At 47.3% G+C, this 15,262-nt stretch overlaps 1 protein-coding gene across 8 annotated transcripts in view; it reads right to left on the bottom strand.

The window, feature by feature from the left end:
• Positions 1 to 398: 398 nt before the first annotated feature.
• GARRE1 (granule associated Rac and RHOG effector 1) overlaps positions 399 to 15,262 on the bottom strand; it is a 76,262-nt gene continuing 61,398 nt past the window's right edge. For 7 of the 8 annotated variants that reach the window (XM_064489219.1, XM_064489217.1, XM_064489221.1 and 4 more), the window contains 6 exons: positions 11,973 to 12,098; positions 9,804 to 10,837; positions 6,641 to 6,806; positions 5,790 to 5,927; positions 3,509 to 3,587; positions 399 to 2,998 (listed from right to left, as the gene is read on the bottom strand). In XM_064489219.1, the coding sequence (XP_064345289.1) occupies positions 2,690 to 2,998; positions 3,509 to 3,587; positions 5,790 to 5,927; positions 6,641 to 6,806; positions 9,804 to 10,837; positions 11,973 to 12,098 (1,852 nt within the window). In that variant the 3' untranslated portion in view covers positions 399 to 2,689. The remainder of the gene's footprint in view (positions 2,999 to 3,508; positions 3,588 to 5,789; positions 5,928 to 6,640; positions 6,807 to 9,803; positions 10,838 to 11,972; positions 12,099 to 15,262) is intronic. The other variant, XM_064489222.1, reaches the window with a different exon arrangement.

Here is a 15,262-nt window from a genome sequence, read left to right as displayed (position 1 = left end):
ACCTCATTCCTGGGTCTGCTCCTTGGAAAGGCTGCTCGGCAGCTCACAAGTGCCCATGCTTGGTAGAATGTGCTTGCTAGCAGACCACAACCCAAGGGGAAAGCGTGTATCCTTCCAGGTGGCCTCCTTCACGACACTGGCTCTGCCCACACAGATGCCCCCTCCAGCTCTGGCCTTAGGAAAGCCAGCAGGAGAGGTGTGACAGGTTGCCATGCTTCCTGCCCACCCACCCCAGCTCATCTCAATACCCTCAGTGGTGTTACCCTTGCAAGGGCTCAGAAGCAGAGGGACAGGCTGACCTAAAAACCAACTCGGGTGCAGCTTTTCAAAGTGAGGAATCAGATAAGGCTTCTGACATGGTATCTGCTGCAGTTCATTTTAAACAGAGATACAAAAAATTATTAAATGTATATTTTTAATAAAGCCAATAGTTATTTTACTTATAGGAGCTTTAAAAGTAAGATACAAAATGTAGAGTTCCAGTTTGGAAGCGTTGTAACTAGTCACACGATGTCCTGCTGATGTCCGAGCAAGGCAGCCACGCCCGGCCATGCAAAGGACACACACGCTCACACATGCACACACATGCGCTTTGGCGAGACCCCTCTGCCGAGCGCAGCACCTGGAATAACCAGTGTTCAGAGCAAGGCGGTGCTGAGAACACAGCACCTACAAAGAGACCACACAGCTTCACCCAGTCTCACAGCCCATGGAGATACAATTACAAAATGTCTTCCTTAATCGAGAAAAACAGACTGCAAAGTGGCAATTAGCAATGTCGATGTCACCTGTGCTGGAGCATCAAGGACCGACCTCTGTCCAGGGTGAGGTCTTTGGGGAGGCACTATTAAAACAAGGGTACTTCCGGATAATAGAACTCGAAATACAGGGGACTGCAGACACATTACTGAAGGAAGTAGAAAACTATCTTACAAGTAAAACAGCCACGGACAACTTCAACAGAGATTAGTGCACACACTGTGACAGCTAACACGGACAAGAGCCACGCAGGGTTGGTGCAAAGCACGTGCCTGAAAGAGTCTATGTACAAAACAGTTTTCTGTAAACATGGTGAGGTGAATGTTCAGAACCCACGGGGAAAGAATCATGAGTACAGGCAGCAATGGCATCCCCACACAGCACAAAAGACAACACCCGAGGCCTGGAAACAGCCTGGCAACACAGTACTAAAACTTTAGATGGCTGGGCTCAGACACTAAGGGTCCTCTATAATTAGTGTGTATACATACATATATATATATATATTCCTTTTGGTTTTTTTAAATATAAATTTACTTATATCCGTAGAAAAATGAGAACGTAACTGTGTTATTACAATCTCTGCTGGAAAAGCTTTATGGAGTTAGAAAGAATAAACCATTTATTAGTAGTTAACATATATTAAAATGGTTTAATGATTTAAGAAAATATAAAAAAAATATTAATACTGTCAAACTTTCATACCAGAAAATATTATGGATTTTTCTCAGACTTTTCAAAGATGAAATATGAAAAATTTAAATAAGTTTTATATAAAGAACTTCTGTAACTTCAATTAATATACAGTGGGATATGTCTATTCTATATAGATATATTTATTATTTCTCAATTTAAGCACCATTCAATTCTTCTGGATCCATTCTGGCTGGAAGATACCCCTAAATCCACAGGATGTTATCTATTTAATAGCACATGTTAACTGAAAATGAGGTGGTTTTTTGTCTTTGTTTCTTTTTTTAAAGAAAAGCCTTTTAAATTAGTTCCTATCTACATCTTAATTGGTTTGTCTTGAGCCAGCTCACAATGTTACTGCAGTTTCAAATGCAGGTGTCTCTCTGCAGCCCCCTGACCACACCCCCACATTTGGAGACTGTGTCGAAGCCTCTGGCCACGTGTGGAAGGACCTGAGGGCGGAAGGTGTAGCTTTATCCCGTACTCAGACAGCAGCCAGCGGGCGCATCTCCACGCACCACCAGGAATACGTCTCTGACGTCAGTTTTATCATCCTGCTTGCGTCAATCCGGTAAAGGCTGCACCCCTTGGGTGCTGCTGGGATGGCGAGGGGCTGTCCCCCTATAGAAAACTCAGATAATTGCTTCTGATCACAAATATCCTATACTTCACCCAGTTTGTGTAAGCTTAAATAAAGATAGTGTTGAACAGACCTCCAGCCACTGTATGTTATCTTAAAATATTCAATGCATTTTAGGCAGGAGATGTTTTAACTAAAAACCTACATGAAAAATAGCTATAAAATACAGTGATTGGTGTGGTCATCACTCAACATGTTGAGGGGAAGAGGAGGGTGTCAGAAGAATGGTCAGTTTTGCTCTCAGCATTCAGGCCTGATGCCTTCCCAACACACACAGTGGGACTACAAACTTGAGAGCTGTGTTTCTCAAAGTGTGGCCTGTGGCCCACCTGCATCAGAATCACCAGAGGTGCTTATTAAGCTCGAAGATCCCCCAGCATCTCCCTGAGGAGGGCCAGAAACCTCCATCTTCAGCTGGCCCTTCAGGGGTCTGATGCCTCCAAAGTTTTGAGAAGCCAGGCCTTAAAGATTTGGAGAGCTGCCAACCACCCCCATCCCCAAGGATCCCTGCCTGGGACAGGGGTGCACTGGTCCTCTGGGGGGCTGTGCCAGCTAGTCAGCCCTAGGGCGGGGGACACTGGCCCCAACAGCTCTGGGTCAGTACTGGGGCAAGTAGGCCGGCCTTCGCTCAGCCTTCCCAGGGAAGGCCTTGAAGCCCTTGGGTGCTGCCTTGTGTGCTGGTGGGGGAGGGGGCTGCGGCGGGGTCTGCACGTAGGTGAAGGAGGCGGCGCTGCAGTCGCTGGTGGCAGCCCACACCGGGGACTGCAGCATCTGCATGGTGTCGTTCCACTGGCTGCCGGGGCTGGCGACTGCATAGAGTGGTGAGCTCGGGCCAGGAAGGGTGCCAGGCAGCGGGGAAGGGTGTTGCCAGGGGGCTTTGGGCGGCCACGTTTTGGTTTTGTTATCCTGAGAGACAGAAGAGGGTTCTTAATGGCATTTCTGGAGATTTATCATCTTTTCCCACCTCCCCAGATCTCTGGTCCTTACTCTCACTGAGGAAACAGGGTGAGAGCCCAGCCTTCCCCAGTCCTGGAGCAGCACCATCCAGCAGAACTTGTGGCCACAGAAATGTTCTCTGCACCACCCAGTACAGTAGCTGCTCGCTGCATGTGGCTAGTGCAACTGATTTATTTATATTTAAATTATATTTACTCTTCATTTATATTTAATTAGTTTCAATTTAAACAGCCACATGCGGCTAATGGCTGTCATACTGGACAGCACAGCCCCAGAGCTTCCTCTGCAAGTGGCTCTAAGTCAGCTGAGACGGCTAATCATTTAGACAAAGGAAAAAAAACTTCATCGCAAAGAACGCCTCATTGCTTTGAGACCCTCTTCAAACATAAGCTGTGGAACCCTGCTCAAGGTCTGTACCCATAAAGCCAGCCCTCCTTGGCCAGAACAGGGCCCCAGTACCTGGTTCACATCCTCCACTGTGGTGAGAAGAGGCGGCGAGGGCAGCGTGCTGGTCTCCTGCTCTCCACTGCTGTGCTTCCTGAAAGAACCAAGAGCTCACTGCAGGCCGGCCTGGCCTCCTGCCCAGCTTCCCTGCAGGGACACCCTAGCTGCTTGGCTCGGGTGCCTCCAGGCGCTCGTTCTCAGTGGGGAGGGGACTAAGGTGGGTCTCCATGGGACGCTGCGCTGCCAGGGCCGTCACGGGCTGGGCTGGGGGTGGGGCAGGAGAACGGGCACTGGCCGTTTCAGCTGCTCTCTGAGTCCACCAGCTCTGGCCTTTTCATTTATTCAACAGATACAGATGACTGTTTACCATGCACTGAGGATGTGTGACTCAAAAACAAAAGGCTGTTAGTTTTACTACTAACATGAAAAAATTTCCGTTATAATGTTGAATGAAAAAGGCAGGACGCAGCAGGCACAGAGCTTGGTGAGTCTGCGGCGTGGTGCTCCCGCATGCAAACAGCAGTCTCTGCGAAATGGTGCTACAGGTGACTTCCTAGACGTCTAGTTGGCCACTCTCATTTCCCGTGTCTGAATAGAAGACTTCCACCCTCCTGAGGCTCAGTCCTGCTCCCCCGCTATCCTCCCCGTCTCGGTCCATGGCACCCTGTCCCACACAGATGCTCAGGCCAAAACCCTGAGTCTCACCCTTGATTCTTCTCTCTCACATATCCCATTACCAGTTCCTCACCAGCTGATCCATCTTTTTGCTCAGCTTTCTCCTCCCAGAGGCCTCCCTGACTCCCATTTGGAACACAGAAAATCCACCTGTCGCCTGCATTCTCTGCCCTCTGCTCTATTTTTCTTCCTAGCACCTAACCCAAACTGGCATATTTAGGTTTGTTTTTTTAATCAGTCTTTCTTCAAAAAGAATATAAGTTCTATGAGGAAGGGGACTCTTGCTTGCTGCTATATCACCAGTGCCTGGTACGTGATCAGTGCTACTGAATAAATGAATGTGTCCCCCCCTGCCCAAAGGCCTATGTTGAAGTCTTAACTCCCAGTGCCTCAGAATGTGACTGTACTTAGAGATGAGATGTTTAAACGATTAATTAAGTTAAAATGGAGTCATTAGGGTGGGCTCCAATCCAACATGACTGGCATCCTTATAAGAAGAGAAGATGAGGACACAGACGCACACAGAGGGAAGACCATGTGAAGACGGCTGTCTGCAAGCACGGGAGAGAGGCCTTGGAAGAAACCAACCCTGCTGACACCTGGATCTTAGACTTCTAGCCTCCAGAACTGTGAGAAAATAAATTTTTGTTAAGTCCCCTAGTCTGTGGTTCTTTGATGTGTTAGCCCTAGCAAACAGAGTGTTTGTGAGAATTATGTGAGAAAATGTACGTGAACACTGAGCCCAGGGCCTGGCACCCTAGCCTGTATGCGCAGTCATCGGCATCACCACCGTGGCTCCCCTGTGCATCCTGACTTGGGTACCCTTCTGTCTTCATCTACCTGCTCTCCGCTGCATATCCAATGAAGCCTGACCCCGTCACACGGGGCCATTGTGACCTGGCCTCCCTCCCTTCCCACTCCACAGCATGACTTCTGGTGCCCAGGTGGCCTGCACCCTCTCCATCCTGCCCGTGAACTTTCGACCACCACCTCTGGGCCTCCACTTCCTCACACCCATAACAGTCTCTGCATTGCTTTCTGAACAAATTCTTCTTATTTCAGGGCCTAGCTTAACTTTTGTGACTACTTTTGAAAACTTCTTAGATGTGAATATACTATATAACTCTTTTTTTCAACTTTGAAGCACTGAATGGCCATTCAGAGGTCATTTTATCCAGTTCCTCCTTTGAAAAAGAAACTTGAGTGTCAGAGAGGACCAGGCCCATGTTTGGAGTTGCAAAGCCTGTTGGTGAGTCCTGATTAGAACTCAGTTGTCCTGGTCCTGCTCCTCCCAGGGAAAGGGCTGCCTCCTGCAAGGCACAGACTAGCATCAGCAGACCCTGTTCTCCAGAATACTTCCTTGCCTGTCAGACTGGTATTTTTGGCTGCCACTTGCATGAGACTGTTCTGTCAGCAAAAACTCAACCCAACATTAAGTCCCCTGGGCTACAAGTCTGCATGGCAGCCCCACACAGGCCTCCTCAAAACAGTACTGGAAGAGGCCCTCTGCCTCTAACACATGCTGATGGGGAGTGACGGGGCTCCTGAGCTTTCTAGAGGAATGAGCTCTGGATCACATTCAGGTGCCCCGCTGTCCTTTGGTTTAAAAATTGCTTCGTACCTTCTCTGCTTCACAGCAGCAACGAGGTCAGGCCCTGAAAACATGGAGAACAGGCTGTCCCCGTTGGCAGAGGATGTCTCATCACTCGAGCTGGCCGAGTCTCCCTGAGCACCTGACCAGCCGCTGTGCAGGCCATCCCTGAAAGCCAAAAAGAGAAGCTGGTCTCCAGCCTCCTGTGGCCAGCTTGGACACTGTCTGGACAGCCCGAGGCCACCCCCACCCTCACCCAAGATCTAAAAGAACAGTCTTTGCCCTACATTCATCTCACAACCAAACAGTGGTCTCTTGTGTCTCTCCTTCCTCTAAAAACTCCTCAGAAGCCTGTGGTTTATATGTGAAATTTATCTTAGAGCAAACAAAAAGTTGAGATGGTCTTTAGCTGTCCAGATTTTTAACCAGGTAGCATTAAGAGAGCTAAAAAAAATCGATCCCCAGCTGTTTATGATGAAAATCCACATTCGCACAATATTCTGGAATCTGAACTGTACACCTGTGCCTTTTGCAGGCTCAGGGATCACATTCTGTAAATCACACACATGTCACAGCCATGGGCATTTCAGATATAGACTACATTAAACACGGAATTACTTCACAGACACCATCAAATAAGATCCTAGTCAGGGCAGAAGAGAGTCTCAAAAATCATCAATTTATACTAATGGTGTGTTCACAGGGACACAACATGTCACTCGGCAGCCTAGCCAGTCACAAACTCTGACCCCCTGAAGATTTGACCATGTGCCACTCTCTCACACGGGGACTTAAAATGGGCTGCCTCATAAGAGCGCACAAAGTCCCCATAAGGAACACCCAGGTCCCGCACTCAGCTTCCCTCCCACACTGAGACTCACCCTTCTGCGAAGAACTCTGGGAAAGGCCAGGTCCGATGGGCATCATCCATGGGCGGCCAGTGGCCCCGGGGGTTGCCTGGGCGGCGACCATGCTGGACCTGCCGCTTCTGCTGCATTGCCTGGCTCACTCCTGCCACATAGCGTGCAAACTCGGGGTCCGAACCCACTGTGTTAAGACAAAGGGATACATAGGGTTTGGAGCCAAATTGGACTCTTGTTTCCTTCCCTAACTTCTGAGGATGTGCTGGTCACACACACAGTAGAAAATGGTGAAGGGCTGCCAGGGTTGTGGCCCAGAGCGGGCTGCAGGTGAGATGCGGTTCTCAGCACGTGGGTCTGAAGATGGGCTATGGTGCGTGTGCGCACAGGGACTGTAAGAAAGGATTATGCCTAGGATAGGGGCAGGCTGAATTTGAACAAAGAAAGAGTACACAAAAGGCTTGCTTTAGCCATGACTACATTTTAAAGACAAAAACTAGTTACTTTAAAATTTTTCAGTGTCTAGTGCTACGTGCTTAACAACTTAGAAAATCAGATGATGACTTCAGTCCCGGAACGTTACTAAAGCATCAGGATCAGCAGACAAAGAATACCTGCCCTTCCCCCTTGGGCCCAACTCTGATCCAGTATTTTCCTGGATATTAATGGCAGACCTGCTCACTCAGTCTGAAGATAATAAGGATGGCAATGAATAGGATGAAATTTAAGAATGCTTTAAGAGGTGGATGGAAATGAACTGGACAGAACTGAGGAAGGATGTGCAGGGCAGTACAAGCAGGAGAAAAAGGCACAGGAGGCATTTAGAGAAAGTCAAACAGAAAGATGTGGTAGGAAAACATCCATGTCACAAATACTAGGGCACAATCCCACCCTCCGCTTGTTCTCTCAGGGCGCTGCCTCAGGACCACTGCATGAGCCTGAGCCATTGGTGCACTGCACAAAGACGTCCACACGGGGGAGAGCTGGGGCTGTGTGGGCCGGGGTGGGGGTGGGGTTACTCGGTTCTGCTCGACCCTGCCTGAGAGGGTGTCTTCCCTAAGTCACCCATCCAAAGTGCCCTTCCTTAGTTTGCAAAAAAAGGACTACATACACCTTATGCCCCTGGGGTGGTGTCTGCAGGAAGCTCCATTAGGGACTTGAAGGTCAGAAAGGAGCATCCAGAACGAGCAGCTGGGAGGATTCCTAGGCTAAAGATGTAAAGGCTGTCTGGGACTCGGATAGAGATCAGAGGTGGTAAAGTTCTGCCAAACACCATTTATACTCTGGATTTAATTACATGACTGCTAGAAAACGTACAGACTGTTTATCATCTGTGTGCCCCTCCCGCGCCCCAGGGGACAAGGCTCCCCACATGCACCCAGCCAAGGAGAGCAGGAACAAGAGAGCATGTGAGGAATTTTGACATGACGTACGAAAGCATTTATTTCCTTTAATAGTTAATGTTGGGTTAATAGTCAAGCAGGGAATCTCCTCTTCTGGTAGTTATTTATATAAGTATTTGCTATACTTATTTACAATATTTCACAGCGCTCCCCTTGTGACTGAAGTATATTTTCCACTTCCATATATCCTTTGCTAAATTAGAGGGAAAAAGTAATCAATTTCTACATATTTATCTGGCATCTACCCACTTTATCAGATTCATTTACTAAATTCTAGAAATTTTTTGAGGAATCTTGTTTTTTTCAATTTTATTGTGAGCAAAGAGATGTGCTTTTTAACCTATTCTTTTTTTAGAATAATCAATTTTAATTCCACTTTTTCCCTTTGTTTTTGTCTTGCTACATTTGCTAGAAAGTTCAAGACCAAGTTACATGCTATTGGTAGAAGCAACTGTCAACCCTGTCTGGGTCTTGATTTTAGCTGGAATGATTCTGTTTCACTGTACAAAGTACTACCTGCTCCTGGCTTTTGGTAGATAAGTCTCTTTTACATTCAAGATATTTCCTTCTATTCATGTTTTACTTCTGGGGGTTTATGTAAGAATTGCTGGTGTCTTTTACCTACCATCTTTACAGCATCTACTGCTGCATGAGTGTTTCTCACTTACTGGTTGAAGTGACAGATACAATGGCAGAGCCCTTTATCCTGAACTACCTTACACTCCTGAAGTAAACCAGGTCTAACTTTTTCCACGCAGTTAGATTTTCTTGCATCTACCTACACTCATAAAAAGTGTTTATGGTAAAATCATGTTTGCTTTCCCTTTCCAATCTCTCATCCTGGAATAGATCCAGGCAGGTTTTACACTTCCTGGTGCAGTTTTTGGTAACGTGTGCTTTCTTAGCAAAGAATCCATTTTCCATTCAGTTTTCAAATACGTTGTCATTAAGTCATATGTAGTAATGTCTTTAAGTCCTTTTAATCGCCCCTGTATCTGCAGTTATGTCTCCTTTTTTTCCTAATTTTGTTTCTTTTTGCTCTCTCTTAATTGGGCTTACAATAAATTGGTTTCTCCATTTTATTGGTCTTCTAAAGATCCTTCTTTTAGATTAAATGTCTACTATATTTTAATTCTGGCTTTTATCTTTTTTAAAAAAATTGAAGTATAGTTGATTTACAATATTGTGTTAGTTTCAGGTAAATGACAACTTTTATCCTTAATTAACTCCTCCTCCTAGTTTATTTTTGTTTTGCTTTTAAATTCTTTTTCTAATTTCTTAAGACAACTCTGGTGGTATTTTCACACTGTCTGGGCCAGGAGAAGCCATAGTCTATGAAGGCAGGAGGGTGCCTTACCACCTTTCACAGGTCCTAGAGTTAAGGTTAAAAAATAATAAAAAAAAAAATCACAGAATAGGTTATGTAACCAGGAAAAAGCAGTCAACAAAGGGTCAGCCACCATGGCTCCCACAAATGGGAGGACCAGATTGGAGTGCACTTGAACTATGGGACCTTGAGCCATTTAAGTAGCTTCTCTTAGCCTCCAGCTTGTCCTCTGTAAAGTGAGAAAATTCCATTTACTTTCTCAGACTCATTCTCACCACTGCTCCCTACCTTTGATGGATCTGCCCCACACCTGCCACCAGATAGTGAGAAAGGTCTTTAAAGGGAGATTAAGTCACGGCCTCCCACAAGTAAGACCGTGGCAGATGGGCTCTATGAAGTCTGTGGTGATTACATTTATGTTAAAACTCCAGGGTGGGGACGGAGGCTCACATACCTGCAGGATCAAAAGGCAGAATCTCTCCCAACATCCCAAAGACTCCATCGCTTTGGTCACGGTTTGGCCAGGTGTTATTTCTAGGTCCCTGTGGCTTCTGCCCCAAAACCTCTGACATCACATTATCCATATAGCTGCTCACCAGACCCAAGCTGTACAAGTCAGAACTGAGATCAGACATGCCAGGCCACTGGCCGAGAGGAGACAGACCCGCTCCAACGGGCTGTGCTGGCTGCTGGGATGAGCCGTGTACCCATTTCCCAGGGGCCCGAGGCTGGGGTGGGGGCGGCTGTGGTCCAACGGGTTGGAGCAGGTGTTGGTAGTACTGGACCTGGGGTTGTTGCTGCTTTGGGGACTGCTGCTGAGGTGCCAGGCCTGGCTGGGGTGTCAGGGGTGTATGTGCCCCAGCCTGGGGTGGCCGCGGTGGAGGGGGCACTGGCAGTGACGGCTGCTGCGGCTGCATGGCTCCTGCCTTCGGCTCAGTCACCATGGCTGTGGCGGCAGAATTACGTCTTGTCACCAGTGGGGAGCCCTGATGTGACTGGCCCATGTTAAAGCCCGAGAGAAAATCTATCACCTCCTGCATTTCCTGATCAGTTGGTAAGTTCATTCCCTTCTCATCCTTGCCATCATCCGCTTGCAGGAAGTTGTCACGTCTTTCCATGAGAAAACCATTGGCCATTTGATTACTGGAATTCTGAGCTGAATGTGAAGGGTCTGTAGTCCTAGGGAAACTGCCAATGTTCAAAATGCTTTGTAATCTTGAGTCAATATTACTGGGCATTTTGGCCTTCTCTTCTGAACACCCAGTTATGAAGATATTTTTGGAAGGGGTATTTGGAATGGAGTAATTGGTGCTGCTGCTGGAGCTGGTACATGAAGCTTTCTTGGTGAACCGGGACGTCAGTTTGGAGAATGTCTTCTGCAGGCCACCTGAAGATTTGTTTCCATTCCCAGAAGGCAGGTCAGTCTGATTCCCAAAATCACAGATCTCTCTTTGAAGCTGGATTTGTATGCAGGGTAAAGCTTGTTCCCTGTTTAAACAGGAATGTATTTTTTAAAAAGACAGATACACAAAGTGGACAATGAAATGGACCTCTTTGGTATTTAAGAAAGACTTTAAGAATAAAAAGATCTCTGTTGGCACCAGGTTCACTAATTTTATAGCTAAACAGATACCCAAGAGTTTTAAAAGTACATAATTTAAGCATTTACTATCTATATTTATCACAAAAAAATCCACCGTGTCTAACACAAGGCTGTGAAAACTACATTACGTTTCTAGCCTGAGGAATTTAAGTGAAACCGTCTGACTGCAGCACAAAAAAGCAAAGTGTGGCTGGGGTGGGAGACGCAACTGGTAGAGGCCAGTTGTGCACCCGGATCATGGTGACAGAGAGTCTGGCAGATCCAGCAGAGAAACCATGGACAAATCCTCACAGCAGAGGGGGTGAGTGAGCAGGACTCAGGGACACCATGCAGCACTGTTGTCTTCAGAAGTAATTTACAGACAGTGCCAGAAACAGATGGTTGTTACTTTCAAAGTTTCCTGAGCACTTTTTTCTAGTACTGAAAGAAAGAAAGTCCTAGAGATACAAAGGGCCTGGGGTGGGAGCTGGGTAGCCGATGGCCGGTGTGACCCTAGGTAAGTCACCTGACAGAGTTCAGGGCCTCTGCATGCTCATGAGTGAAGAAAGGGGGAGGGCATGGCTAGATCATTAAGGTTCTGACTGGTTCTAAAGCTAATTCACAAAGAGGTAATCTTGCAGCTGTCAGCTACTTTCAGATATAAATAAATTTCATGTAAGATATAAGTAAATTTTCTAAACATTTCTCTACTCTTAGTTCATAAGGAGAATGTGGGTTGGGTTAAAATCTTCTTGATGAATTTAACTCTGAAATGATAAAACAAACGAAGGCAAAAATGTTAACAAACTGGGGTATCTGGGTAAAGAGCATAGAGTAATTCTTTGTAACTTTTGCAACTTTTCTGTAAGTTTGAAATTATTCCAAAATAAAAAGTTGCCCCAAAGTTCCTTTTCTTGCCTTAATTACTCACATCCTATCAGTGACCTGAGCTCACATGACCATGTATATCCATATGGTCACACTGTCCCTAGGTATGGACCTGAATGTAAACCAATTCGAGTGATGGGTGGGGATACCAACCTCCCTGCCCTCCAGCGGGTGAGGTCCAGCACAGCTGTGTACAGCACGTCCACCAGACCCAGGGTCTTCTCAGGATCGAGGCTTCTCTGCAGCAGGGACATGGTAGCAGGGTCTTCTTTCAGGCACCTAGGCACAAGCCAGGCTGTGTTAGTCTGGGCTGCCCTTCTCTGCAAAGGTATTTCAAGCAGGTCTTGTACAAAAAGGCCACAACTTTTATGCACTTTTGGCAAAAAATAAAAGTTTAGCAATTTTAAGAACATTTGGAGGATGACAGGGCTGACAGTTAACTTGCTGCTCTGCGAGAGGAGGAGGAAGCAATCGGGTCTGGGGTCTCTAGAGATTCTAATTGTCCAGAGTCTGCTTAGTAGGAAGAGGAGAGTTTGGTGGAGGCGCTGCTTTGCAGGGGCCCTAATGCCCTCTCACTGTCCAACAGGCTTCGGTCCTGACTTTCCTCTCCATGCTGCTGAGATCCTGTGGTCTGGCACAGTACCTACTTCTTCATAAACTTTTTCCGTAACACCCTACCCCTCCCTTCCTCTACAGCACACCTGTACCTGAGAAACCAAAGGTCAGGGGAGGGAAAAAAAAATTTGCCAACCTGGACTCATGGCAAATTTCATATAAGCAACAAACATGGTCTTCCCATAAATTAATTTTTTCCCTTTCCAAGATAACTATTTCACCCCTCCCCGTCTCCTCAGAGCTCTGCTATTGCTGCCATCTTCCCTTCTGTCCTAGCTCAACTCTCACTTAATTGAGAAAACACATAAGCAGATGAGATCTATTTCAACTACCCTCACCACTAACTCCACAGCTCACCAGTGTCTGCCCACTCGCCCTGCCTTCCCCCGCTGTCACAGCAGAAGACACGCCCCACTTTTACCACAGGCCGACCCTCCACCCGGGTACTGCATGCTACGTAGCCTCTTGCTTTCCAAAGGACCTCTTCGAGTAATCACTCCATTTCTCCCCTGTGATATTCCTTTTGGCAAACAAACCAGCCTCACCAACCACCTTCTCTCAGCCCCATATTCTGCTCCAGATACGGCCCCACTTCTGTTAAATGCTCCCCATTTTAACACACTGTCTCCTCCTCTTCCTTACCCCCTATACTCCTCTCACCCACTCTGACCAGGCTTTCATCCCCCTAACTCCACGAAAATAGCTTTTATCAGACAACTGAGATCTTGCCAAAGTCAGGGTCAGTTACCTGTCTCCACTGTATTCAATCTCTCAGCAACGTCATGCAATGTCTCTTTCCCCCTGGATCACTGTCTTCTGCAGCCTTGGTGACCCGACTTGCTCAATTTTCCTCCTACCTGTCTGGCAGCTCCCTCCTGGTCTCGTGCCCCTCCTTCCCCTCCCTCTGTATGATGGCGCACTCCAGGCTTCGCTCTTTCTTCCTAGAGGACTGCATTTGATCCTGTGGCTTTTGAGTTCCCTACACTGGAGACTCAAATTGTCTTCACCAGTCTAGACCTTCTTCCTGATCTCCACCCTCACATATCTAACTGCACACTCAACAGTGCTCCCCACACACCTACTGGGCAGCTCAAAGGGAGCCACAACTCTTGATCCCTCTCCTCCCCACCAAAGCCATTCTGATTCCTATGACTTCCTCAGTAAGGACACAACACAGCTGTCTACCTACAAGTCATCTCCAGCTTCCTCATTCAATCTATCGGCAAACCCTGACAGCCTTTCTTCTAAAACATAATCCAAATCCAGGCCTCTCTCATTCCTACTCTACTCCAGGAAACCACCACCACCTGCGTCTCAGGACCAGCCTCCCACCTGGTCTCCTTTCCTCCACTCCTGTACCTCCAGGGCCCATCCTCCGCACAGCAGCAGACTGAGACTCCTGCAGCGTGAATTGGAATATAACACTCCCCTGTTTACTTAACACCCTCTAGTGGCAACCCATCATGACTGAAATAAAATCCACCCCCCTCACACCAAAGCCCTGAAAGCTCTTTGTGACCTGGCCCTCCTACCTCTCTGGCCACACCTCTCTTCACTGTCACCCCTATTCACTTTGTTCCAGCTACAAGTCCTTCTCATGTGCCCTGAATATGTTGGGTTTGCCCACATCACAGGACCTTCACCTTCTCCCGAACTGCTCCCGCATGAAAGCCGATTCCCACCATTCAGGTCCCCACTGCCCATCCAGGGCACGTTTACCAAGAGGCCTTTTCTGAGAGGGAGAACCAGGAAGATGCTATGTCTGTGCCTGGGCACTCTGGGAGTTACACGATGAAGCCAGCACTTGCGAAGCCGTCCTAAGGAGGCAGCAGCCCTCTACAATGATACTCTGGCTTGAGAAGAAACCTATCTGTGAGCATGTGAGCTGGTTAGCCTCAGAAACACTGGAAAAAGCAAGCATCAGGGCAAGCTCTGCCAGTGCCCAACAAGATCCTGGAATCCTGGGAGAGAATCCTGGCCAGCGGACCTCGCTGAAGCTCAGGCACCCGGTTCTCTCAGCCTGGAATCCTGATTACCAGGATATACTTGCTCTTTGCTCCCAAGCCAACTTCTGCTTGTGATCTGCCTGGCCACACGTGTGCCCACTGGGAGAGCATTTTCTGGTCATGCGGAAAGAAGTGCTACAGTTCCTGGCAGCAATACTTTCTCTTTCTGAAAATCAACAAATTGGCATTTTTATTTTATTCATCAGTCTTGAGAGCTGACAATAAAATCCCTTTAAGAGACTAAACTCATTCTTTTGATAAATCACCCAGACTGGCTTAAAACCCCCTACCTGTTCTTAGATAAAATCCAAGTGCCTCAGGGACCCTGCAAGTCCTGGGTCCTGTGTGAGAACCCTGGGAGGTTCTGTGACTTCCTGTCTTCCTCATCACTGGGCACATCTCCAGCTAGGCCAGTTCACGCCTCAGGCCTTTGCATTTGCTGTTTCTTCTGCCTGGAATGCTCTCCTTATCTGCTCTCTGCATGTCCTGCTCCTCTCAAATGTCATATGCTCAAAGAGACCCTTCATGTCTGACCTCCTCGTCCAAAATAGCCTCCCCCCACCTCTACCCTGGCTATTCTCTATCAGATGACGTCACTCTACTCTTATTCCCCTTGTGTACTGGCCAGTGTTTGAACTTAACACCTATGCTTATTAGCTGTCCCCTCCCCGACCGCCACTCCATTACAAAGCCAGCTCTATTAGGGGCAGGGACCCTGTCTGTCTTGCTCATGATTAAATTCCCAGAGCCTAGAACAGTGTCTGTCACACAGTAGGTACTCAATAAATATTTGCTGAAAGAAAGAATGAGTGAATAGCTTAA

Source organism: Camelus dromedarius, chromosome 9 (assembly GCF_036321535.1).
Source record: "Camelus dromedarius isolate mCamDro1 chromosome 9, mCamDro1.pat, whole genome shotgun sequence".
NCBI classification, from domain to species: Eukaryota; Metazoa; Chordata; class Mammalia; order Artiodactyla; family Camelidae; genus Camelus; species Camelus dromedarius.
This window is presented reverse-complemented; position numbering and strand designations above follow the sequence as displayed.